The sequence below is a fragment of the Lissotriton vulgaris genome, chromosome 7 (genome assembly GCF_964263255.1).
Source record: "Lissotriton vulgaris chromosome 7, aLisVul1.2, whole genome shotgun sequence".
In the NCBI taxonomy this organism is placed as follows: Eukaryota; Metazoa; Chordata; class Amphibia; order Caudata; family Salamandridae; genus Lissotriton; species Lissotriton vulgaris.
In genome coordinates this window covers 1,772,475,139-1,772,502,016 of record NC_141695.1, presented here as the reverse complement: position 1 = coordinate 1,772,502,016, position 26,878 = coordinate 1,772,475,139, and the positions used below count along the sequence as shown (strand labels likewise).

Below are 26,878 nucleotides of genomic sequence, written 5' to 3'. Positions count from 1 at the left end.
GTTTTGCTTTCTCCTGTATTTTTTCTGACCTGTTTTTGTTGGTTTTATGACTCTGGGCACTTTACCACTGCTGATCAGTGCTAAAGTGCATATGCTCTCTATTGTAAATTGTTGTAATAGATTAGTGACTTTATGATTGGCTTATTTGGTTTACTTGTCAGACCCTAGTACAGTGCACCATGTGTGCCCAGGGCCGGTAGATCAAATGCGGCTAGTGGGGGGAAGGAGCTCCGCGAGCGTCCGAGATGGCCACGTGAGTACAGAGCTCCCGAGACCTTCGCCACTCTTTGCAATTTATCCTGACTTTATCCTGAATTTTCAGATGGGCTCTTGAAGATGAACCTCTGCTGATCGTTTTGCTCTTTTAAAATTCTGATTTGGACTTTGGGAACCGAAGTTACGCCTATTCGAACTTTTGAGGCCCACCTCTCGGCGAGCCGGGGACTTGGCAAGTTGGCACGCCGAGACGGAGTTGAACAACTACGGCTGAGGGGTCTTCCCCCAGTAGCCTTGCATCGACTTTCGGTTTCACTTTCAGGTCCTGGCATTGTCTGATGGCGCAACAGTTCCGTTCAGTTGGAGATTCACCCAGGCTCTGTTGTGCCAGAGTGTGCCTTCTCTCCTCTACGCAGCTGTGTTGAACTACATCTTTGCCTCAGCCGCACAAGCCTGCTGTTGTAGACTTTTGGTGACTTGCCCGCAGGCGGCCATTTTCACCAGGTCTTGCGGGCCCCTCCGGGGCTTATCTCCCAGTATGGCGGCGAGGGGCGACGTTGAGAAACGGAAAACTAAGGCGCCCGTTCGCGGAGGTCGGTCCAAACCAATGTCATGGATCGGTATACGCAACCTAAAGGATCCCCTGGTGGGACCAGCCGTACCCCGGAGGACGCCAAGGAAGATTCCACCGTGCCTACTGATCTGTCTCTTCACGACATCATGAGCGCCATTGCCGGCAAGAAGGAGACCATCGGCCAGCAGTATGAGGCTCTAGCTCACAAAATCGACACGTTGCTATCGATGTCACCTTGATTAGAGCCGATTTGTCCAAAACAAACGAGAAGGTGAAATCGTTGGATTTGAAGACCGCTAGCCTTACGACCGATGTGTCCGAACTTCAAACTGAGATCGGCAACCTTAAATCTACCAATGATCTCATGGCTCATCGACTGGAGGATTTCGAGAATAGGGCAAGACGCAACAACATCCGCGTTATAGGTGTCCCGGAAAACCCTGAGAACCACTCGATGGACCTCCTGGTGGAAGACCTTGTTTTGAACCACCGTGCTCCTACGGGACTGAGTAAGTTCTTTGCAGTGGAACGTGCCCATCGCGTTCCGGGTGGAAGGCCGAAACCGGGCGCCCCTCCAAGGCCTATCATTGCCAAGCTTTTTCACTTCCGAGATCGGGATGTTATCCTGCAGGCCTCGAGGGTGAGCGGCCGGTAAAATTCGAAAACTCAACAGTCAACTTCTACCCGGACTTCAAACAACTTGTCCAGAGGCAACGGATGGGTTTTCAGGGTGTGAAGCGACGCCTCCGTGATTTGGGCCTGAAATACGCTATGCTGTTCCCCACCAGGCTTCGTGTGGAATACGAGGACCGGACATTCTTCTTTGACCGACCAGAGAATGTTAGTGACTGGCTGGATTCGCTGCCTGCCCGGAACGACAGAACTGAGCACCCTGGTGGTGCTGAGGGTGGTGAGCCGGAGCAAAACGATGACTCGGACCCTGATCTCCGAACATTTGACTTTGTGCAGCTGGGTTCTATAACTTCTTTATTTTTGTAATTCACTGTCGTATGCCCGAGGGTGGCGGGGGTGATGGGTCTCTTTCCTCCTCCAGGGTCTTTTTGTAGATTGGGTAATGGTAGGGCGACCGGCACACTGCAGGTTGGGATGGCTTTCTAGTCTAATGCTGGGGTGCAGGGAGGGGGGAGTTGTAACGGGATTCGGTTGCGGGGTGGGGAGGGTTGTTTGTAAGTTTGTTTTTCTTCTTCAAGGCAATGTATTGTTTTTCTCTATGACTCGAATGTTGTGCTCTTTGTGGGGTAAGTTCTGCATTGCTTGTTGGGATGGGGGTAGTGGGTTGAGGTTAATATCTTGGAATGTTAATGGATTGGGTGACAGGATAAAACGGGGTGTGGTGCTACAATTTTTGCGTCGCCTGTCTCCCGATGTGGTTCTTTTACAGGAGACGCATCTGGTGGCCAATACATGTCAAGCCATGAATAGGTGGGGTTATCGCCTTGCCGCACACTCTGGTTTCACCACTGGCTCCAGGGGGGTGGGCATTCTGGTTCGGTCCTCTCTACCCCTGGAGATAGATGATGCAATTCTTGATGACAGGGGGCGCTGCGCCGCCCTCACTGGCATATGGGAGGGCAGGACTATTTCGTTGCTCACCATATACGTTCCCCCGGGCCTCCAGACCTCCACTTTTTCAGATATTGGGCAAATTGTGCTGGGGCTTCCTGAGGGTCTTTTGGTTATGGGCGGCGATTTTAACTCCGTTGTTTCTGGTACCGTAGATCGTCATACCCCCAGGGATCTTCTCAAATCCAAGTCATGGATTCTTGGATTTTTGGACACTTTTGGTCTGGTGGATGGCTGGAGGCTAATGCACCCAACGCAGTCAGTACACGTTTAACTCTGGGGCTCATGGAAGTCTCTCCAGACTCTATTACATCCTGGTGCCTGCTGCCCAATCCCCTTCAATTAGAGAGATTCAACACCTTGCCCGGGGCATTTCCGACCACTCCCCAGTGTGGCTTCGTATGGATGCTGGAGTGAGTAGCGCGGGGCGAGTGGCTCCCATAAACCCCTGGTACCTACGTAATCCCAAAACCAGCGCTAGCTTGATAAAGTCCCTAGATCATTACTTCATTGAAAACGAGGGGTCTGTGTCCTCATCTGTGTCACTATGGGAAGCCTTCAAGACTGTCATGTGGAGGCAGGCCTTATCCTTGATTTCTGAAGCTAAGAAAACTAAGAATCAAGAGGTTGTGCGTCTGGAGGCCGAAATAGTCGAGCTGGAGAAGGACTTAGAATCAGGTGTTACCCATATTAGACTCCACGCCCTTGGTCTAAAGCAACTGGATTATAAGTCCCTTGTCGCGGATGCTGCCAAAACGATACACATGGAGCAACAGGGCAGGTTGTATGATGTCGGGGACAAGGCGGGTAAATTGATAGCGTGGCTGGATAAGAAAGAGAGGGCGAATCGTGTGGTTCCTGTGATTCGGAATTTAAATGACGAGAGGGTGACTGAACCGAGCGATATTGTGGAGTGTTTTGCGGACTATTTTCCTACTGTGTATTCCCCTGTGTCTGATAGGGATGAGGAAGACTCCCACTTGTTACTACACAATATTACGTTGCCGTGCCTATTGGAGGTGGACCGTGACTTGATCGAAGCACCTTTGTCTGCTGATGAGATAGCGATCGCTATTCATTCTGTTCGCTCCGGCAAGGCCATGGGCCAGATCGGTTTGCCCATCGAACTATATAAATTGCGCCCTGATAAAGTTGCACCGTATCTCCGAGATATGTTCTTGGAGTCATGAGACCTTGGCGCCCTCCCTTGTGATCAGCGATTGGCTACGATTGTGGCAATTCCCAAGGAGCGCAAACCTAGAGATTGTTGCTCCTCGTACAGGCCCATCTCTTTGTTGAACGCGGAGCCCAAAATTTTAGCTAAAGTTTTGGCTAACCGGTTGATTGCGGTGATTGCTGACCTGATCCATCCGGACCAATCTAGTTTTATCCCGCACCGTAACACCCCCCTCAACCTGCGGCGCTTGCATGGTGTTCTCGCGAGGGCAGGGTCACATCAAGAGTCAGCCATCTTGGCTTCCTTGGACGCCACAATGGCCTTCGATACTATCGAATGGCCTTATCTCTGTGCCGCCCTTGCGAAATTTGGTTTCGGTTCGGAGTTTATCGGGTGGGTGAAACTGCTATACAAGGACCCTCTGGCCCAGGTGGTTGTCAACGGTCGCGTGTCCAGTTCCTTTACACTTGGGAGGGGCACGAGACAGGGGTGCCCGCTGTCCCCCTTACTTTTTGCACTAGCCTTGGAGGCCCTCGCAGCTTGGCTCCGCTGGGAGCCTTCGATAAAAGGCATTCGGTGGACCCCCGACTTTGAAGACCGGATCTCGCTTTATGCGGACGACATCCTATTATACCTCACTTCCCCCCGAAAATCGCTTAACGTCTTGTTCGATGTTCTTACCTCGTTTGGCAAAAATTCAGGTCTAGTGATCAACTGGACCAAATCATGGGTCTATGTGATCTCGGGTGATCTTCCCCATTGCCGCGTAGATTTCCCATTCAGGTTTCGCACACGGGTTTCAAATATCTGGGGATTTTTATATCGTTGGACCCTGTCGCTCGTTATGAGCGTAATTTGCTCCCCCCTCTCCAGAGGCTGAAGCTTGACGTGGCACGTTGGCGCAAATTGCCATTATCGCCGCTCGGTCGTGCTGCGCTCTTTAAAATGATGTCCCTGCCACGGTTTTTGTACGCACTTCAGAACTCGCTCGACACCATCCCGGCGAGTTATTTCCGGGAGGTGGAAAGCTTACAGAGGCGGCTTATCTGGGATGGGCGCGCAAGAATTGCTCTTGCTAAACTGACCCTCCCCTGGTATGACGGGGGCATGGCGCTCCCGGATATCAGGCGGTACTATTGGGCCTCCCAGTTGAGCGCGATTAATCACGCGATGTATGCACCCAGCCCCAACCCGGCATTTGAGATGGACAAGTATCAGTTGCCGGGTGGGAATTATAACAGGGCGCTCTACTCTAAGGGAGCGGGGAGACATTTAACAGGACCTACTAAGATTGCTGTGCGAGCCTGGTGTGACGCAACTGCTGCCTTGGGCTGGAAGGATCGATTGACACGTGCAACTCCATTGTATGTGTCGGAGAGACTGGGATGCCTCTGGACAACGAAAGGTTTTGAGAAATGGGACATGATTGGAATTAGTAGAGTGGGTGACCTTTGGGCAAAGGGTGCTGTCAAGACTTTTAAGACATTAAAGAATGAATATGAATTGAGTGACAGGGAGTTTTTTAGGTATGTGCAGGTCCGGCATGCCTTGACCGCGGTCTTCGCCTCCGATCCCAACATGCCTGAGTCTTCCCCGTTGGAAGATCGTATACTCGATGGTCATCTGCCCGATAGTACGATTTCGCTAATCTATAAAAAATTGATTAACAATCGGGCGGATCTCCTCGTACGCCTCAGGGAGGCCTGGACTAGAGACGGGCTGGAATGGATGATGAAGACTGGCAGTCCGCACTATCTTCCCCTAAGGAGGTGGCCATTCCCGCCCGTCTCCGCCTTGTCCAGCTCAAGATCCTTCATCGTGTGTATGTCACTGGTCCTCGGTAGGTCTCCATGGGTTTTTCAGCGGATGGGTTATGCAAGCGTTGCTGTGGATTGAGTGCTACTTTCCTCCATATCCTTTGGGAATGCCGGGAGGTGGCCGCATTTTGGAATCGAGTGCATGCTGTGATGGAGTGTGTCACTGGGATTGCTTTGCTGCCTGAGGCCCGGAGATGTTTGTTGAATGTGTGGGAACCGAATGATTACAACGTCGCCCAGGCTCGGTGGGCGGCCCTTGGGAACATGATCGCAAAGAAAGATATTGCGCAGCTGTGTGGCTCCCGGCGGCCGCCCATCGTCTCAGTATGGAAGGAAAATATGGACTGGTGTATGTTCAGAGAGAAGACTGTGTATTTGGCTAGGGGGAAGCCTAGGGCGTGGACTGCGATTTGGAGTCAGTGGAACACCTATAGAGGGAATATATGTACACCCCCGTTCGAAGATACTCCGGACGTCTCCTTCTCCCCCTGATCCGACATTCCTTGTCTAATTCTTATTTGTTACCGCTTTTTTGAACCCCTCACAGACCCCCCCCAGACACACTCCACTGTTTACACGACTGTCATCTTGCAATTGAGGCTCCTCCCTGTACAAGCGCAACTTCATGTTTACTGTTTTAAGCCTTGAGACTTGTTTTGTTTCTTTTTTGTGCCTTTTATAAAAAACAAAATACTATTGTATCCTGACTCCATCCTGAGTTGCTACGAACATTATCCTGCACTACTGCCGTACCTCTAGGATGTCGGCTATGGAATTGTGGTAAATGTTGATCGCTATTGCTTGTTTAGCGGCCGGCCCCTGTGGTTGTAGGCCCATAAGTGTGATCATATTCATGTGCACAATAAAGTTTAACATTTTTTTTAAAAAATGCGGCTAGTGGGCTTGCACCACTGATTGCTCCACCCACAGAAGCAGCTTATGTCTCAGGTCTGCCATTGCAGAGCCTGTGTGCAGTCTGGTACTGCCATGTTGACTTGGTAAGTGCACCCATTACCAGTCCCTAAACGTTCCCTTTTCTGCATGTTAGCCACCCTTAAGGGAGGCCGAAGGGCAGGGTACGTTATAAGTAAAAGGTAGGACATGCCCTGACGTGTGTAGCATGTCCTGATAGTGAATTACAGCCAATTTTGTTTTTCACTATTGCAAGGCTGACTGTTCCCCATAGGCCAGAATGGCCAGTTTGATCATAACATTTTATAATCCTAACTGACCCAGGTAACATGGTGGAAAAACGAATTCAGTATGCCTGAACTCAGAATGATAAAATACAACTTTTAGTGAAGTTGGTTTTAACATTCTGTGTTTGAAAACACCACTTTTAGAAAGTAGGTATTTTCTTAAAAAAAACATCCAGCATGCCTCTGCTAGGTTGTGTTTTGCATGTCTGGGTTGTGAGTGACAGGAGGGCTTGGGTTCCAGCAGTCTGATGAGTCAGGGCTGGGCTGAATAGGAGCTTGGCTGCATAGAGAGTGGGGGGCGGAGATTTCTTTTCAGTGTCCCCAGCCTTCATAGAATAGAGAGTAGGGGGAGGAGATTTCCTTTCAGCTACCTGGGCTAGGTCTGCTTTCAACAATGCTGTCTCCACCTCCTGCCAGGAAGCCTCACGTAACTGGTTCTGGCTGGGCACAGGCACCCTCTGCCTTCAGAGGACAAAGGATTTACTAGTATAAACATTGGGGTCCAGACCCCAAGACTTTAGATCACTTCTGGACATCAAGACGGACCTTTTGCCAAGGAGAAGAACCAGAGAATCTGCAGGAGTTGAACTGCCCCTGTGCCAGTGTGTTGCTTTCTGGGGTTGGCCTGCAGTGGTTTCTTTATTGCCAAGGAAAGGAAAAAGACTTTAACTTCAACTTTCATCATCTTGAAGAAGAATCTCCAAGGGCTTAAACTGTGCTTGCCTCCTGCTGAAGTCTCAGGGATACAAGACTTCACCACCAGCTCCCCTCTGAATTTCCTTGCTGGAAATTCTGCCTGCAGTAGCCTGTGTGTTGTTGGGAGCTGGAAGTACGACTCAACGAGAGGAAGCATGTCACATCCACAGCTGTTGCCGTCGCATCATCGGAGAAGCGTGTCGCCACCTCAAGGGTCGCCGTCGCATCACCGCAGAAGCGCGTCTCTATCACAGCTGTTTGTCATCACATCCCCCGAGAAGCATATCGCCACCGCAAGGGTCACATTCGCATCACCGGAGAAGTGTGTTGCATGCCTGTTGCAGCTTCAAAGTTACATAGTTGCTGCACGGCCGTCGGGCGTGCACGCATCGCCTTCACGTAGTCGCATTGCATCAAAGACGCCATCTTGTCTTGTCGCATCGGATCGTCGCATCGCATCAAAGCACCATCTTGTTGCATCGCAACCAGGACGCACTACAAGATCATCGCATCCCCGCCTCTCCGGTAAGGAACAGACGCATCGCCTACTTTGCGCATCGTTCTCCCTGCAAACCTTTTGTTTATCTTGCTTGAGGCATCCAAAGGTACTTTGTGAGAAACGTGTCGCATTTACCTTCTAAAGTGAGCTAAGCTATTTCTACCACCTTAAAGTTATTTTCTTCATACTGTATTGTGGATTTTTGACGTTTGGGTCTTGTGTTAAGTCTATATCAAGAATACTTATTTTTATAAAACCTGTATGGTGTGCATCTGTAGTGTTTTCCCTGCTATGCTGTATGTGTTCACAAATGCTTTACACACGGCCTCTGAGATAAGCCTTCCTGCTCGTGCTGAGCTACCACAGGGTTGAGCAGGGCTTATTTTAGGAGTGTAGTCCCCTTACTCTGACTAGAGAGGGTCCATATTTGGACAAAGGTGCAAACCATTGCCAACTAGAGACCCCCAGTTCTAACTGCTTTGTTGTGAAAGATGCCGCTCACTGTTCATCGGGAAAAGACAACGACTCTTTAATGTGTGCTCGAGTGTGTTCTCTGTCACCCACACCTCTTTAGAACTGACTGAGCTCCCAGCGCCTCTAATCACAGGCGCACTGAGGGCTCATTCAGACTGAATGCACAGTGGAGAGATAGTCAGTTATGGCTTCAACCAACGCAAGATGTTACTTACTGGCGCGGCCCGGGAGCCTCTGTGGACGTCTTCATAGTAGGTGTCTTGTCCCTCCATCCACTTGCTGTTCACATACATGTTCATGCCTGGAAGAGAGCATGCGCAGATGTCAGGTGACGTCAGCTTCCCCCTGAGTATCATCAAACATGTTCTCAGACTCACCCGTCGTTGATTCTCTGTGCAGTCGGGGTTCAGACCCCCATCTCTTGTAGAGAAGAACCGCGCCAGTGATGAGGAGGGCGGCGCCGAAGAGCGCCCCGATGGACATGCCCACTGCGAATGACCAGTCCAAAGGGGGTTCAGAGGGTGGGGGAGACTCTGGGGGAACAAGGCACAGGTGGGTGAGTCCCTCAGAACACAGCACATCCACCATCCATCCTGTGTGAGAAGGAAAGGAGAGACTGGGGGGCCACAAGAGGCTTGCCAGCCCAGTGGGTGCATCATAAAACCCATGGAATATACATTTAAAGGAATTCTGCTGATAAACTTATGAACCATTCTATTTTGTCAGGATACCAAAGGCATTATTTGGAAACAGCATCAATTCAAGTTTGCCCCCAGAAGACACTCAGTGCACCCTGAAAAACATGGATGTGATGTCATAAGAGCAGCAAAGTCTGTGCCCCAGGGCGGTGCCCATGTGTGTGGTGAGCCCAGGGGGCTATCAGCACAGGATGTAAAAGAGACAAGCCCCTGGGGGGGGGGGGATACATGAGAAGGGAGTGGGAGGAGCTAGTGAAGGGTAGAAAGGTCAGTCTGTCAGGGGTAGTGGGGGACACAGGGGAGGTGGAGCAGGTGAAGGGGTGAGAGGTCAGTCTGTCTGAGGTAGTGGGGGGAGGAGACACAGGGGAGGTGGAGCTGGTGATGGGGTGAGAGGTCAGTCTGTCTGGGGTAGTGGGGGACACAGCGGGAGATGGAGCTGGTGAAGGGGTGAGAGGTCAGTCTGTCTGGGGTAGTGGGGAGGAGTCGCGAGGGAGGTGGAGGTGGTGAAGGGGTGAGATGTCAGTCTGTCTGGGGTAGTGGGGGGAGGAGACACAGGGGAGGTGGAGCTGGTGAAGAGGTGAGAGGTCAGTCTGTCTGTGGTAGTGGGGGAGAAGATAGCAGAAGGTGGAGCTGGTGAAGGGGTGAGAGGTCAGTCTGTCTGGGGTAGTGGGGGACACAGCAGGAGGGGAGCTGGTGAAGAGGTGAGAGGTCAGTCTGTCTGGGGTAGTGGGGGAGAAGATAGCAGAAGGTGGAGCTGGTGAAGGGGTGAGAGGTCAGTCTGTCTGGGGCAGTGGGGGACACAGCAGGAGGGGGAGCTGGTGAAGAGGTGAGAGGTCAGTCTGTCTGGGGCAGTGGGGGACACAGCAGGAGGGGGAGCTGGTGAAGGGGTGAGAGGTCAGTCTGTCTGAGGTAGTGGGGGAGGAGACACAGGGGGAGGTGGAGCTGGTGAAGGTGTGAGAGGTCAGTCTGTCTGAGGTAGTGGGGGTGGAGACACAGGGGGAGGTGGAGCTGGTGAAGGTGTGAGAGGTCAGTCTGTCTGAGGTAGTGGGGGTGGAGACACAGGGGGAGGTGGAGCTGGTGAAGGTGTGAGAGGTCAGTCTGTCTGAGGTAGTGGGGGAGGAGATACAGGGAGGTGGAGCTGGTGAAGGGGTGAGAGGTCAGTCTGTCAGAGGTAGTGGGGGAGGAGACACAAGGAGGTGGAGCTGGTGAAGGGGTGAGAGGTCAGTCAGTCGCGTTCAATATATTTGATCAAGATTTGGGTACAGGCATGTCAGAGCAGTCTTGGGGTCAAAGGGCACACAGGGGTTGCTGGGCCTCAGTTGTGGGGGTTGAGTCCATTTGCACTGGTGTCCTGGTCCTGTCCTATGGTAGCCACTGAGATCTGAGCAGCAGGCGCCCCCTTTCAGCAGTGATTCTCAGGGCAAGTCGAGCGGTCCAGGGTTTAGTCTATGATGTCATTGGTGTGCACCGGCCGCCACTCCCATCATGCTCAGGGCAGGGAGGGAGCCAAGCCCTCTCAAGGCCTGAGGAGGGTATCTAGGGACACACATAGCAGCAGCAGGGAGCTCACCCCAGCTGTGCCCGGGGCCTGCACCTCCATTGGCACTGGTTGGCATCTTGTTTTCGGTGGCTTTGCGCGGCTTCATAAATCTGACTCAGATCCTTGCGTCACGCTTTGCATCTTTTAAATGAACCCAGACCTCGCATAAATATACCCCAAGCATCCTACGTTGCTTACATTTCTAATGCTGTTACTGTTGGTCTGCTGGGTTCCTTGCTGGAGTGGAGACCGTATGCTCCATACAGCAGGCCTGGGTTGGTTACGCTGCCGAGGCAATGATAAAGGCACAGAACTGGTTCACAGTAAACATTATGTCGAAAGCCATAGGTCTGACCTCTTTATTAAAAACATTTTGGGAAAGGCAGTAGGCCTGGCCTAATTATTGTGAAAAGCATTTTAGAAAAGGCAGATGATGGCGGATTGCTATCAAGCTGTGTTGCAGCTGTAAAGAGGTGTTTTGTTACATAAAATCTCACAGATTACGATAGTAGGTATGAGTTTTGGGGTCCGCCCCCCCCCTCCCCTGACAATCCATGGAGGTGGGACACTTTTACTGTGGTGCTCCATTTGCTGCTCCATTTTAGGCCCCTTTGAGAGGGGCGCTATCTTGTTTTGCCAGTTGTAATGTTGTACACAGTTGTACCTGTTTACCTGTCTGAATGACGGCTGCTCGCACCCCAGGAGGCCTGTCTTGGTCGTGGTGTCGAGCCAAGAGAGAAGGCTCGAGGCCTTGTTTGTTCATTGGGGAAAGTTATCTCTGATGTCATACCTTTCAGCTTTTATGGTGAAACAGTTTGCAACAGTTAGTAGGCCTGTGTTACTAATTGAGAAAAGCAAGTGTTAAAGAAAATAGACTTTTAGCTGTGAATGGCGATTATACTGTGGTCAAAGCCAGTAGGCAGCCTCTTTGTTAAAGGGAATCACTCACAGTACCAGAGGAGGCACGTGACCTTCTCAAACAAATTGTGGGGATACAATATATACAACAGCATAAACCTTATGAGGCCCTCTGAGGCGGGACTTCATAGTGTTTTGACAAATATATATGTTTTCACATATTTGTAATTCCATTTCTGTGCCCCGGATGGTTACCTGTGGAAGGACCGATGAGGAGCCCTGTGAGTCTGAGTTGGGTCTGATTACAAGCCCTTGATATTGGCTTTACACTGGATCCGTTCATTAGGAAATATTATGTCAGGCGCATCCGTCTGATCTGTTTTTATAAAAGTTACACTAAAGGCAGCTGGGCCGACATCTTTACTGTCAAAGGCACGTGTTAAAACCAATAGTACTTAAGGGTGGGATCTTATTTCACTGTGTGTAATGACAACCCACAAGTCCTTTAGGGGTGGACTGTTATTACACAGTGTAATAACAACCTCTATGTCGTTTAAGGGTGGACTGTTATTACACTCCGTGTAATAACAACCCACAGGTCCTTTAAGGGTGGACTGTTATTACACTGTGTGACTGTTATTACACTGTGTGTAATAACAACCCACAAGTTATTTAAGAGTGAATTGTTATCACACTGTGTGTAATAATAGCAACCCACACATCCTTTAAGGGTGGACTGTTATTACACTGTGTGTAATAACAACCCACAAGTTATTTAAGAGTGAATTGTTATCACACTGTGTGTAATAATAACAACCCACACGTCCTTTAAGGGTGAGATGTTATTACACTGTGTGTAACAACAACTCCTCAAGGTCCTCCAAGGAAGGGCCGGACTTGAAGAGACAGTCCTAGACTGGTTCTCCTCCTTCCTTCACAAACGCTCACAAAGAATAAAAATCAAAAACGTTGAGTCCGACCTCCAACCAGTCAATAGAGGTGTCCCTCAAGGGTCTGTGCTCTCCCCTCAGCTTTTCAACATCTACATGGAACCCCTTACCTCACTACTCGGGAATTCTAACATCCCTTTCCACCTATATGCGGATGATAGCAGCTTTATCTGGAAACCACCTCCATCAACCACATCCGGAGACTAAATGGCACGCTCAAAGACGTTCAACTTTGGCTCACAACCAACCACCTAAAACTCAATCAAGAGAAAACGGAAGTACTCGTCATCTCCAACAGAGCCGAAAACCCCCAAATTGAAGAATGGCTGAAAGCCATTGACGCCCTCAATGGTACCCTCACCCCCTCGGACTCAGTAAAATATCTAGGTATTACCCGAGACCTGAAACTGAACCTGAAAAAAACACATTACAAGATCCGCTAAAAGTGATTTTCTCAACTTAAAATTACTGTACAAAATAAAACCCTTCCTTCCCCCTAAAGATATCCAACAAGCCACACAAGCACTGGTGCTCTCCAGAATCGACTATGGGATCGCAGCTCTGACCGGATCAGCAAAATTTCACCTAGCACCCTTAAAAACAACCTTCAATGCTGCAGCAGGAATGGTCACAGGAACTAAGGGATTCAAACACATCCCTCCTGCACTCAGGGAACTTAAATGGTTCCCAATTGAACTGCGAGCAAGCTTTAGAACAGTCTGCATCACGCATAAAGCCCTACACACAGGCAAACCGGAATACTTAGCTGCCAAACTCAAAAGAGCCGGCCAGTCAGGAACCCCAGGAGCTCCACCACTCTATTGCTCATCCCTCTGAAAGCTCACAAGCAGGATACAGCAGCTAAATCTTTCGCTGGAAACGCCCCGAAAATCTGGAACTCCATCCCCCCACATCAGAACGATCCCCTCATTCCCGAAATTCAAGAACCTGCTCAAAGTCCTCTTCCTAGACCGTTCTCGAGCGAAAAGATAAGATCCAAGGAAGCTCCTTTCATGGTTCTCCATCTTACTGTATTCTCTTAACTGTGGACTCTGACTGTGACCCAGAAAACCTCTTGGTCTCCCGTCCTGGTTAACATAGAATCCGATTAGACGCTTGTCCTGAATGAGAAACTTCCTACCCACTTCATGCTCGTTCGCTCTCGTATCTGATCTATACCCTGCTCGATCCTGCATGGTCTATCATAATATCTGTATTGTATATCTGCACATAACTGTACATGCTGTAAAGTGCTCTGATACCCTTGGGTCATGCTAGCGCTATATAAAACTCCTAAAATAAAAATAAAAAAATAAAAAACACTCTGTGTAATAACAACCCACAAGTCCTTTAAGGTTGGGCTGTTATTACGCTGTGTGTAATACCAACCCACATGTCCTTTAAGGTTGAGCTGATATTACACTGTGAGAAATAACAACCCGCAAGTCTTTAAAGGGGGTGGGCTGTTATTACACTGTGTAATAACAACCCAAGAGCCCTTTAAGAGTGGGCTGTTATTACACTGTGTGTATAAACAACCCAGAAGTCCTTTAAGGGTGGACTGTTATTAAACTGTGTATTAACAACCCACAGGTCCTTTAAGGGTGGACTGTTATTACACTCTGTGTAATAACAACCCACAAGTCCTTTAAGGGTGGGCTGTTATTTAACTGTGGGTAATAAAAACCCATGGGTCCTTTAAGGGTGGGCTGTTATTAAACTGTGTGTAATAACAATCAACAAATCCTTTAAGGGTGGACTCTTATTACACTATGTAATAACAATCCACAGGTCCTTTAAGGGTGGGCTGTTATTATACTGGGTGTAATAACAATCCACAAGTCCTTTAAGGGTGGGCTGTTATTACACTGTGTCTAATAACAATCCACAAGTCCTTAAAGGGTGGCCTGTTATTACACTATGCAATAACAACCCACAGGTCCTTTAAGGGTGGACTGGTATTGCCCTGTGTAATAACAACCCACAGGTCCTTTAAGGGTGGACTGTTACTACACTGTGTAATAACAACTCACAAATTCTTTAAGTGTGGGCAGTTATTACAATGGGTGTAATAACAACCCAGAAATCCTTTAAGGGTGAGCTGTTATTACACTGTGTGTAATAATAACTCACAAGTCCTTTAAGGGTGGGCTGTTATTACACTATGTAATAACAATCCACAGGTGCTTTAAGGGTGGACTGTTATTACACTGTGTCTAATAACAATCCACTAGTCCTTAAAGGGTGGACTGTTATTACACTATGTAATAACAACCCACATGTGCTTTAAGGGTGGCTGTTATTAAACTGTATGTAATAACAATCCACAAGTCCTTGAAGGGTGGACTGTTATTACAATGTGTGTAATAACAACCCACAGGTCTTTAAGGGTGGACTGTTATTGCACTGTGTAATAACAACCCACAGGTTCTTTAAGGGTGGACTGTTATTACACTGTGTAATAACAACTCACAAGTTCTTTAAGGGTGGTCTGTTATTGCACAGTGTGTAATAACAACTCAGAAGTCCTTTAAGGGTGGGCTGTTATTACACTATGTAATAACAACCCACATGTCCTCTAAGGGTGGGCTGTTATTACACTGGGTATACATCAGGCACAATGCCACTCCAAGAGCCTTGCCCCTTTCAGTTCCAGAGAATGGAAACAATCTTAAGAAGGCGGTGACGGGTCACTTGCAGGAGTTTTAAGAGAGGGCTCTGAACTAGAAGAGGTGTGGAGAAGAAGACCCCCCAGAACATTCCTTTACATTCACAAGAGTGATACATATGATTGAAATGAGTCGAGGTGATGCCAGGTCCTGGTACTCTGGGATTGCTGTGAAGCCTTCCTCAGAGGAACACTTGAAAACAAGGTCAGAGACGAGCAGACCGTCGACTAGTCTTAGAAGAGGCATCTGCTTTGTATACGGTTGATGCATTGGGATTTTTTCATATCTATTCTGTTGTTGCAAATCCATTTGAGTTTGTCATTAGAATAATATTTTCAATATACATATTAATCTTGGACTCAATGCCTAGGATTTTTTTTTTTTACGGTTCACGACTATGCTGATATTTTTGCTTATCTACTCATTTAAAAAAAAATATCTACTTCTGGGCAACCAGGATTTTTTCAGTTTTCTCTCTTTTGTCCTGTGTACTCTTGTTCAGCTTGTGCATGTGTTTACTTCACTGTTGAATGGTGAAAGTAAGAATTAAACAGAAGGTGGGGTGCAATGGTCGCATGAGTGCATGATGAGTGAAGGAGTGTATGTCTGATGTGCGACTGAGTGCCTGAACCCGCCATTAGCAGCCATGGTACTTTCAGTTATAAGCGATTTAACCGATATGTCTAGTCCACCGAACCTACTAGTGACAAGTTTTTTTTTTTTATCTCGTGATTCTTATTTAACAGCGTGGTGTGCACTTAATGAGCGGATACTTTTTTCAAGACTTTTAAAACAAGATGTACCTCCTCCGCTCCTCCACATTTGACAACATTTGGGGACCGCTCGCTGAAAAACATGCAGCATCTTTGAGAGAATGGCAACACAGTTAGGACGATTTGTTAAATAGTGCGTCGAGGATGTGTTCGTAAATGGCACTTTGTTTGAAAGTATTTTATATCAGTTTAAAATTGGCATTTTGCATTTATGGATTTCTGAATATACAGCTCAGATAATCTCCGAGAGGCGTTTTATCTAGATCATTATTTCCACATTTTCAGCTCTGGGAACAGCGAACTGATTGCAGCACTAACTTTTCTTCAGCCTTAACGGGTCCCGTCACCGCCCAGCACCACGAGTCCTCGCGCCGCCGCCTGTTCCATCCTAGCGGCCGCCGAGTGGAGGACTCGCTATCCCGAGAACACCTGCAGCGGCGCACCTTGACGCCGTCACAAGAGCGCCCGGAGGCGCACTAAAAGGGCTCTCACCCCCCGCGTCGCGGGAGCGCCCGGGGCTAAGCCCAGGCAAAGGGCCGGCCGTCTGTGGCCGTACGGGGCTGGTCGAGGCTGGGCTGGGCCACCCCCCTGTCGACCTACAATCCCACTAGCTTCACTTTGCGGCTAAGCCAGAAGTAACTATTGCCGATTTGCCTTCTTTTGTTAATGTTGTATAATCTTTGCGTTTTATCACTCATTCGATGCAATCACTGTAGTAACTTGTATTTTGCTTGTACAAGGTTTTAGTCTTGTCTCTACCACCTGGCCTCCCTCCCCTCTTACCTAACCCAAACATGTCGATGCTAACTATCAACTCCCAGGAATCCTTGCTAGCTCCTTCTTTTGTTGCTTTACCCAGAAGAAATCGCATAACACCGACGATTGACAGGCCTCTTAGTGATTCAACGGATGTTAACATCCTATTGCCCTCAACTACCCGACTATCTGTAACTCCCTCTTTACATTCCAGCACCCATAACAATGATGATTCTACTCCTCTGAATGAGGAGAATTTAGAAAATGAGGGACACGACATTTTAGAGAGTCCAACTTCTATCCTAAATATTAGTGATAGTCCATGTGTAAGAACTAGAGGACAGAAGGCCAGATCTAAGAAAAAACACTCTGCTAGAGTAAGGCAACATAGTAAACCTAACAAAACTCATAAAAAGAACACTAAAGCGAAAGAGAGCAAAGTCCCGGGAAATTCAAACGGCAGTAGTGTAAGTGAGGTTAATGGCCAGTCAATGATTGTCCCCCACTTAGACGTCAATAGGGACCTAATAGATGAATCATTCTGGCAAAGAATGAAAGCTCTTCTAAGGACCTTCCTGGAACCGATTACCTCAAAGGTTAAAAATATAGAACTGAGGTTAACCAACATTGAGGGTAAGTTTGACAACCAGCTGTCACCAAGCAAGACCAAGCCCCAATCTCACCCTCGCGCTACCTGCTCTAAAACGGGCCCCCCAGCTCCCGCTAAAGTGCCAGTTCCATCTAAAGCGGTTGCTCCAGTTGAAACACCAGCCCCAGCCAAAGTGCTAGCCAAAACTAAACACATTAATTCAAAACCCACTGATCGACCTGATCATAGTGCTTCAAGAGGAGAAAATATTATTCATGAAAAGCGGCCTGTCGATTCACCCTCTGTAGCCCTGAATGCATCTTCACTTATACCACCTCATAAACATAGAACATCAGAAGATCAATTTGAGGAAGGAGTAACGCTGAACCGCTTTAAGAAGCAACACCGTATACTGTGGTGTTGGCAAACATACCTTCACTCTCACCTAATACAGATGAAAATTGGGCAACTTTGAGAAATAAATCCCTTCACTTTTTGTCGTCTAGGGTAGGACTTAAAAGCCATCTTTTTTCAGAGTCTAAAATGGTTAGACGAGCACGATGGATAGGCACCTCGACTAAAACACTGAGGGGTGACTGTGTAGTCTTATCATTTCGATCCCCTCAACTGGTTAACACTGTGATGGAGAGAGCGGCCATGGGAATGTACGACCCACATCTTGTCAATATTCTTCCCATTGGCTACTTTTACCCTCCTCCTCGACCAAACAGACGCATTGCCCCCGCTTGTTACCCGGTTAGGAACATGGAAGAGCCATGGGCTAGAAGCTATGGAATTCCTACGTTTAATTATTTTGACACACTTAGTGGTTTGGAAGACATTGACTGACTGAGGTTAACTACTGTTAACCCCATTGTCCAAAGTACAGATAAAGACTCCTATTGTGAACCCTGCACGAGGGAAAGCATAGCTACATCTGGGGAGAATACACCACTATCAGTGTCAACCATGTGTAAGGACGGGGAGCTCGGGGGGGGGAGGCCCGGCGACAGAGGAGTATACGGGGTGGGGGGACAACCAGCTAGTCCCCTCTTTACATGCCACCCCTATTCCCCTGTCCCCAGTAGTCTTGTCTACCCCAGTAGTCTTGTCTACCCCTTTGAAACCAACCTGTTCTCAAAATCTCCTCATGGAACATTGCTGGTATTAGATCTAAAATTGATCACCCTATCTGGAGGGATTTTGTTGAATCACAAGACCTGCTTTGCTTTCAAGAAACATGGACCTTGGAACCAGTGCACTTGTACGGCTATAGAACATTTTGTACCCCAGCTGTAGCCGTCCCCATGGGAGACCTAAGGGTGGTTTGAGTATTTATTTATCTAACAAACTAAAGTGTGGGAAAATTATCGAACCGGTTAAAGATACTTATTTTCAAATGTTGGTTCTGGACATGGGTTGAGACTCTCTGATTGCCGTGGTTATTATAAATAAATATATATATCTGTGAACAAGGGCGGACGCCCGAAACGCGTAAGATCTGGTGGCCTTGAACGCAATAAAATCGTTTTAGCCCATAACGGACGTTGGAGTGGCGTGGCTTTCTTTCTTGGCTTTGTTGCGGCGGCTGCTGCGCGGCTTTGAGGAGAGAGCTGCATCTGTGCATATATATATATATATATATATATATATATATATATATATTACCTACTGGCGGTCGCCAGTAGGTATATATAGTTAGGATTTTTTTCCTATGGGACTTTTGAAAATTCTATGTCTAATAACTTTGGCGTTTGTGGACGGAATCGGCTGAAATTTTCAGGAAAATGGCACATTTTGATTCTGAGCAGCCCCTGAAAATTTAGGGGGGTTTCGTCAAGGGGGGGCTGAGAAAAAAGGGGGGTCCCAAAACGCGTTTTTTCCATTCATTTTTCCATAGGGCGGTTGGACTCACTTTTAGCTCGAACGGCTGAATGGATTTGCACGAAACTTGGCAAAATTGTAGGGACTGTTAGCCCGATGTGCCTTTGCTAGGTCTCAATATATGTGCTCCAGTAGTTTTTGAGAAATTAACGTTCAAACCAAGATATATATCTGTAACAGCGCTCTGGGCAGCGATCCGGTCCGCTTACTTTTCGCTTATCGGAACTTTGCGCGCAGAAAGCTGATTGGCTCTCCGGTGTCTGTCAACATTCTAAACAGTCCGGAGCGGACGCCATCTTGTCTCTCGGTAGGATCGAGAGAGAAGAAGAGGTGGAAAACGAAAGGGGAATTTAATGAAAGGGGCAAGGTATCCCCCTCTTGACCCCCTAGGAATGTTGTTGGGGTTATTAAAGGGTCCCGTGGGGAAAATAAAATAAAAAATGATTTTTCACGGTAGAAGCGCGGCCGCGAACTGGTAGCGAAACGGGAATTCGCCATTTTGTGCTTCGTTAATTAAATTACTAGTTATAAGTGGGTGCGGGAGACGTATCCTAATCCCCTATGTTTCCTGAGGGTGGCTGAGGAGGCTGATATATGTTGATACATCTCTTCCAGCGGCTGTGCGTGAGCTTTTTTTTTTTTTTGCTGCGTGACAGTCCGGAGCGGCCGCCATCTTGTCTCTCGGTAGGATCGAGAGAGAAGAAAAGGTGAAAAACTAAGGGGGAATTTAATGAAAGGGGGCAAGGTATCCCCCTCTTGACCCCCTAGGAATGTTGTTGGGGTTATTAAAGGGTCCCGTGGGGAAAATAAAAAAAAAATGATTTTTCACGGTAGAAGCGCTTCACGGGCCGCGAACTGGGCCGCAAACTGGTAGCGAAACGGGAATTCGCCATTTTGTGCTTCGTTAATTAAAGTACTAGGTATAAGGGGGTGCGGGAGACGTATCCTAATCCCCTATGTTTCCTGAGGGTGGCTGAGGAGGCTGATATATGTTGATACATCTCTTCCAGCGGCTGCGCCATCTTGCCTTTTTTCGAATGCCACAATTTTGTCGTGCACGGCAGCCATTTTAGATGCCAGGCTGGTCCCAGGCTATCACCTAACCCTGCGGATGTAGTTTATGGCCCCAGCTGTAGAGAATTCAGACATGCCAATCCTCCTGATTCAGGCGTGTGAGTACTGATTTCAGTGCTAGTCTCCCGCCTCCCGATTTCTGCAAGCAAAAACCCGGGGGCATATTACGAACAACTAGCGATAATTTTTGTCTCTAACTTGTTTAGAGACAAAAATTATCGCCGCACATCGGCGATTTTTATCGCAGATAAACCTTGCTATTATCGCAGAAAAGTCAGCGATATTCATGTATTATCGATCTAATGCTCTTAGCCATGTTATCCACCTCCCATTGGATAACATGGCTAAGAACTGCTCAGGGCAGGTGAAAAGTCAGCGATATTCATGTATTATCGATCTAATGCTCTTAGCCATGTTATCCACCTCCCATTGGATAACATGGCTAAGAACTGCTCAGGGCAGGTGTTAGATTTTGGAGATATTCGCGCTTAGCGCGAATATCTCCAAAAGTTGGTAATAGAAGGTAGCGATGTTAGGGACTGTTTCCAGTCGCTAACATCTTGGCACGCCACTTTGCATGTCATTAGTGATAAGTATCACTGACATGCAAAGCGGGGCCCAAGATGGTCGCTATCTCCTTTTAGCTGTCACTAACTGGTGTTAGCGACAGCTTGGTAATAGGGAAATAATTTTATCTCCGCTTTCATGGCTTTTAAAGCCAAAAAAGCGGAGATAAACCCCCTTGATAATATGCCCCACGATTCCTTGGGGGTTTCAGCTGACAGGGCTTGGTATTGTGTTACATGGTAATTTTTCCATGAAACGTCAGAGGGTCGATGCAGGGGTTCTAGAAGAGGTGATAAACCATTTAAGCCTCATGAACAAGCGCATGGTCTTTTAAAGATTTGTGAAGTACTCGGGGCGGCGGTGTGTGTGTGCCCTCTTTCAGGAGCGGGCGGGGGGGCACTGCCAGCAACTTGCCAGGTCAGGTAGTGTTCAACACGTGCATCACCCTTTCTCTGCCTGCTATTGCGCTCCATGCTTCGGAAAGGTAAGAAAAAGAACGTGCATTTGAGTTTGAAATGTCCGATCCTGCAGCAGCACACTTCCAAAGCCCACACATGACAATAACCCGATTCAAGGCCCCATTCACCCGTTTTAAAAAAAATAGATAACACTCCAACAAAGTAAGGTTATAAAACTTTATTAACTACTAACTTTAACGAACGGAACAAAAACTAAAAACATTTAAACATTTCTCAACACAAAAAGCAACAATGGTTAGAAGCTGTCTTTTGTGCGAATAGTCCCAAGGCAGCACAACGTGCAGAGTTCTGGACGGCACCCAGGTGATGTCGCCTGGGTGCCGCACTGGTTTAGGGATCCTACAATGCTGCTCCGAAAATTGGCGTGGGGCGTCCCGGGTGGGGCGGGGGGAGGCCTCGTCAGTAGCGGTCTGTTGTGCGAATAGTCCCAAGGCAGCACAACGTGCAGAGTTCTGGACGGCACCCAGGTGATGTCGCCTGGGTGCCGCACTGGTTTAGGGATCCTACAATGCAGCACAGAAAAACAGCGTGGGGCGTCCCGGGTGGTGCGGGGGGAGGCCTCGTCAGTAGCGGTCTGTGTCCAGTGTCACATGGCTGACACAACATGTACGACAGGCACTCAGGTGATGTCCAGTAAACTGCCGCACTGGTTTTGGTATCCTACAATGCTGCTCCGAAAATTGGCGTGCGGCGGCCCGGGGGGGGGGCGTGGGGGAGCCGGCGTGAACGGGCCTCCCCAGGTGGCGGCCATCTAGCTGAGTTGCGCTCGCTCTTGCGGCCACAGCGTCTCGCTCACCATGTTGTTGAGTTGCTCCCACTCTTGCAGTGCAGCGATAGGCGGCTGCCACATGGCTCTTAAAATGGCGGACAGCTCCTCGGTTTTAGGCCTGGTCCACTGAAATGGTCCTGGGACACTTTGGAACTCGGACGCTTGCCTGCTAGGGCTTGGGCTCCATTCTCGAAAAGCGTCCCCTCAGCCGTGAAGATTGTATAAAAGTCTTGGGGGCCCCCGACTCCCGCAGGCTTCCGGTGGGGAGCGGCTGCCATGATTGCTCGCGGAATGACCACGACGGAGCCACGAGATGGTGGTGCTCTCATGCTGACGCCAGCTTCAGTCTGAATGATCCAGAAACAAGGTGGGGCTTTCATCGTTTGGGAAAAAAAAATGTTCTAAACCAATGAAAAGTGTTATTTTTAGGTCATATGACCAAGCCTTCCATCTTTAGGAAACCAAAAGTAAAATGAACCAATGAAAAGTTTTATAAACAAGTCACATGACCTGTTATGCGGCATAGGGCTACAAAAAGCGTAGAAAATCCGTTGGCACGTGAGGCGGCGTCAGTAGCGGACCGATGTGCGAATAGGCCGAAGGCAGCACAACGGGCCGAGATCCGGATGGTACCGAGGTGGTGTCCAGCAAATTGCCGCACTGGTGTGGCCATCCTACAATGCTGCGCCGAAAGACGGCGTGTCCAGCTGAGTTGCGGTCACTGTTGCGGTACAGTGACTCGAACGCGCCGAGATCCGGATGGCACCGAGGTGGTGTCCAGCAAATTGCCGCACTGGTGTGGCCATCCTACAATGCTGCGCCGAAAGACGGCGTGTCCAGCTGAATTGCGGTCACTGTTGCGGTACAGTGACTCGAACGCGCCGAGATCCGGATGGCACCGAGGTGGTGTCCAGCAAATTGCCGCACTGGTGTGGCCATCCTACAATGCTGCGCCGAAAGACGGCGTGTCCAGCTGAATTGCGGTCACTGTTGCGGTACAGTGACTCGAACGCGCCGAGATCCGGATGGCACCGAGGTGGTGTCCAGCAAATTGCCGCACTGGTGTGGCCATCCTACAATGCTGCGCCGAAAGACGGCGTGTCCAGCTGAGTTGCGGTCACTGTTGCGGTACAGTGAGTCGAACGCGCCGAGATCTGGATGGCCCCGATGTTGTGTCCAGCAAGTTGCCGCACTGGTGTGGCCATCCTACAATGCTGCGCCGAAAGTCGGCGTGGGGTGCCCCGTTGGCTTATGAGGTGATGTCAGTAGTGGACCGATGTGTGAATAGGTCGGAACCAGCACAAGGCACCAAGATCCGAATGGCAAGTCCTGGATGTTGAGTGCCTCAGTTGAGAGTTCTGAGCAGTGCTTGTAAGACTGTCTGAAGCTTATTTGCACCTGCTGCAGCTTCACTAGGTCCGGCGGAACTTTTTTCCTTTTCCTTTCTGCTTCTTTTCCTACAATGCGTTTCATCTGAAGACACGACCAGGTCCCTGAATGTGTGCAGGGGGACGCTATTGATTGAATGAAAATGGCGGCTTGACACAAAGCTGACTCAAGCGTTACTGTTGGTGCTATACAGACAAAAATTGGTTTTCAGTTTGTACATTCTTCAGGTTTTTTTTTTCCATCCAAGTCTGATTGAGAGTTTGTAGAAAAATGGCTTCAGATTTTCCACATACTACTCTTCAACATTCTTCCTAAATGTAACAATGTGAAACTCACTAGGAGAACGGCTGTTTCTGTTTCCTTTCAAAATGCTGCCACCAATATTTTCTGAATGGAAGACACCATCTTGTAGCATAAAGGGCCGAAAGGGGTTCTGGTCTGGCCGATGGTTGGTGGAGACATTTTGACTATATCTTGGACCTGCCCGGCCTCGCCCAAAATGGCGCCGGTATAAATGGGACTCGTAACTCCTTGCCCGCAAATGTATATCTAGAAAATGTTATTGTAAGTGGCCCTGTCGTATTTTAATTACAAAATGTACGTCCACCGATTCCGCAACTGTTAGACACCTTTGTTCTTGTCACCTAATGGCCCGCTCATTACGTTCTTCTACAATGTAAATGTCTCCTCATCATATACGATTTCAGTTTGCTCCGTGGCCGGCCCACGTGGTTATAGGCCCGTATTTGTATACTGACATTTTCACAATAAAGGTTTTTAAAACAAAACACGGTAGTAGTATTTACATTTGTAAAGTTTTTACTTTTAGTGACTGTTTTCGAATCAGTAAAAGGCAAGTGAAATAAAGCAGTCCAATTACATGACGGATAAAAGGTATAATATGTAGGAACGCAGTAAAGATAAATGGTCAAGGGCAGTTGTGTTTTTCATGTCTGCAACATAAAGTGATCGATAAGAATCTGATAATCAGGCGTATCGGCGACTAAGACAGCAGGCCGAATCTCTTTTACTCAACGGCTCCGTCATGGAAGGAAGAAACGCCCTTTTTCTCGAAAAAGGAATATATTTTACTTGCAAGACAGTTGTAAATTTTCCGGGAAAGTACATTAGCCTGGAATATTATAACATATGTTTGAAAAAAAAATATTGTTCGAAAATAATAAAAAGCGTAATTTTTAGGTCATATGACCAAGCTTTTCATCATTAAATTAACAAAAGTAAAATGAACCAATGAAAAGTTTTATTAACAAGTCACATGACCTGTTATGCTTACGTTACGCGCTGCGCGCCGCGCCTCGGATCACTTCCGGGTGCGCTAACGCGGCGTGTCATAAAACGCATTACGCGACAACGTAGGTCAACAATATAGTCTAAATGTCTCCACCAACCAGCGTTCAGAACACAACCCCTTTCAGCAGTCCAAAAAGTTCTGTTAAATGACAACAGAGGGGACAGGCAACAAGAACCATCAGTCAAAGAGGGGAGGGCAAGTTCTTCTCTTCCGGGTCATGTTGGGGCGCTACCGGAACTGATCGAATTGGTAGTCTATAGTGTTTCTGGATGTTTCAGACTAAAGCTGGCGTCAGCATGAGACCACTACCATCTCGTAGCTCCGTCGTGGCCATTCCACGAGCAATCATGGCAGCCACTCCCCACCAGAAGCCTGCGGGAGTCGGAGGCCCCCAAGACTTTTGTAGAATCTTCACGGCTGAGGGGACGCTTTTCGAGAATGGGACCCAAGCCCTAGCAGACAAGCGTCCGAGTTCCAAGGTGTCCCAGGGCCATTTTAGTGGACCAGGCCCAAAACCGAAGAGCCGGCCGCCATTTTGAGAGTCCTGTGGCAGCCGCCTATCGCTGCAGCGCAAGAGCGGGCGCATCTCAACTACATGGTGAGCGAGACGCTGTAGTCGCAAGAGCGGGCGGTAAACAGCTGAATGGCGGAAGAGGCACAGTGTAGCAAAAGCGGGCGGAATGGCAACTAAAACGATAAAGGGGCGCCCCACTACAGCTTGTCTTCAGGTCAAACAGATTGTGGGACAAGGTCCAGAATTGAAGAGTCATCAAAAGGCAAAAAGTTCCGCCGGACCCCGGGAGCCGGCCGCCTATGTCGGGGGCGATCTCAGGCTACACCAGTGCTATAAGACTTGGGGAGGGTGTCGGAGCCAAGCGTCTTCTCCGAGTCCATGGCCATCACACCGCCCCTCAGGGGCCTCCGTCAAGCTGTTTAGGAAGGTAACATATCACATTGTTTTCTAATGCAGTCAGGTCCACAAACGACACTCACTTACTTTGAGAATAGTGAAGCTGCAGTAGGTGGAAATAAGCTTCAGACAGTGTTACAAGCACTGCTCAGAACTCTTAACTATGGCACCCAACATCCAGAACTTATGCTATTTGAGAATGGTAGTGACATCGAAGCATCTCAGGGACCAAAACCATTAACGTACTTTCACGTATGAAAATCTTACTTGGGGAGGGGGCAGGAACGAAGCGCCCCCTCCCAGTCAGCGCCACCACACCGTATGTTGAAAATCTGAAGCCATCGTTCTACAAAGTCAACCAAACTTGGATTGAAAAATCTAGAAAAATGTACAAACTGAAAACCAGTTTTGGTCTGCATAGCATCAGTAGCAACGCTTGAGTCAGCTTTGTGTCAAGCCGCCATTTTGATTCAACAAAGCACAGGCATTGAAAAAGGCTGAAATTCAGAACTCTAAACTATGGCACCCAACATCCAGGAGCTTGCCATCCGGATCTTGGAGCCTTGTGCTGTTTTCGATCTATTCACACATCGGTCCACTACTGACATCATCTTATAAACCAACGTTATGTAAATAGTTTTTTAATAAAATGTTTTACCCTGTTTCTTTGCTGGTGTGTTGTCTATATTTTTAATATTTGCATAGGGTTTGTCGTTATTTTGTGCGGGATGGGTGATGGAGCCGAGCTGTCTTGCAGCCCTCATGGTGTGGAGCTCAGTTCATCTCACTATTTTCGTATTTCTCATGAAGGGTTGTTCCTAATATTTCTATTTTAGCGAGGTCAAAAAGAGATCCAATTAGTGGCCTACTGATTTTGCTCGATTACTTTTATTTTTTTACACGATTTTTCACTATCTGCAAAGACTAAACAGAGTATTGCGACTTTGTGCTTGTTTGTAAATAGAGAATGATCCAAAGAGAACCAATTCTAAAACAGTAAATGCTTGGACAACAATCAATCAAATGGAGAGACAAGGAGGCACGACGGATTACAACGGTGGTAAAGGCCTGCGTTAACTACCCTTCAGTATCTGCAAAGAGAGAGTACTACTAAGACAAAAGAGGGGAGGGGGGGGGGGGTGCAGCGTTCAAAGCACATCAGCGTGCATAAATACGAAAATGTTTTTATCTATCACGTACTTGACATTTTAAAGCTTTTCATATTTGCTATTAAAAAACCAATGAAATTCACAGAAAAAACCATAGGTTATAGTGGATATATAGTTAGGAATTTGCATTTAGAAAACCTTGAAAATTCAATGAAAAAACCATTGGTTTTAGGCCATATATAGTTAGGAATTAGCATTTACAAAACCTTATTTTACTCGCATAAAACCATTGAAATTCCATATATAGTTAGAAGCG

The 26,878-nt window shown here is 48.1% G+C and overlaps 1 protein-coding gene across 7 annotated transcripts in view; it reads right to left on the bottom strand.

The window, feature by feature from the left end:
* LOC147706644 (uncharacterized) overlaps positions 1–26,878 on the bottom strand; it is a 172,469-nt gene that overhangs the window by 39,658 nt on the left and 105,933 nt on the right. For all 7 annotated transcript variants that reach the window (XM_086933133.1, XM_086933132.1, XM_086933135.1 and 4 more), the window contains 2 exons: positions 8,614–8,769; positions 8,452–8,537 (listed from right to left, as the gene is read on the bottom strand). In XM_086933133.1, coding sequence (XP_086789259.1) covers positions 8,452–8,537; positions 8,614–8,769 — 242 coding nt within the window. The remainder of the gene's footprint in view (positions 1–8,451; positions 8,538–8,613; positions 8,770–26,878) is intronic.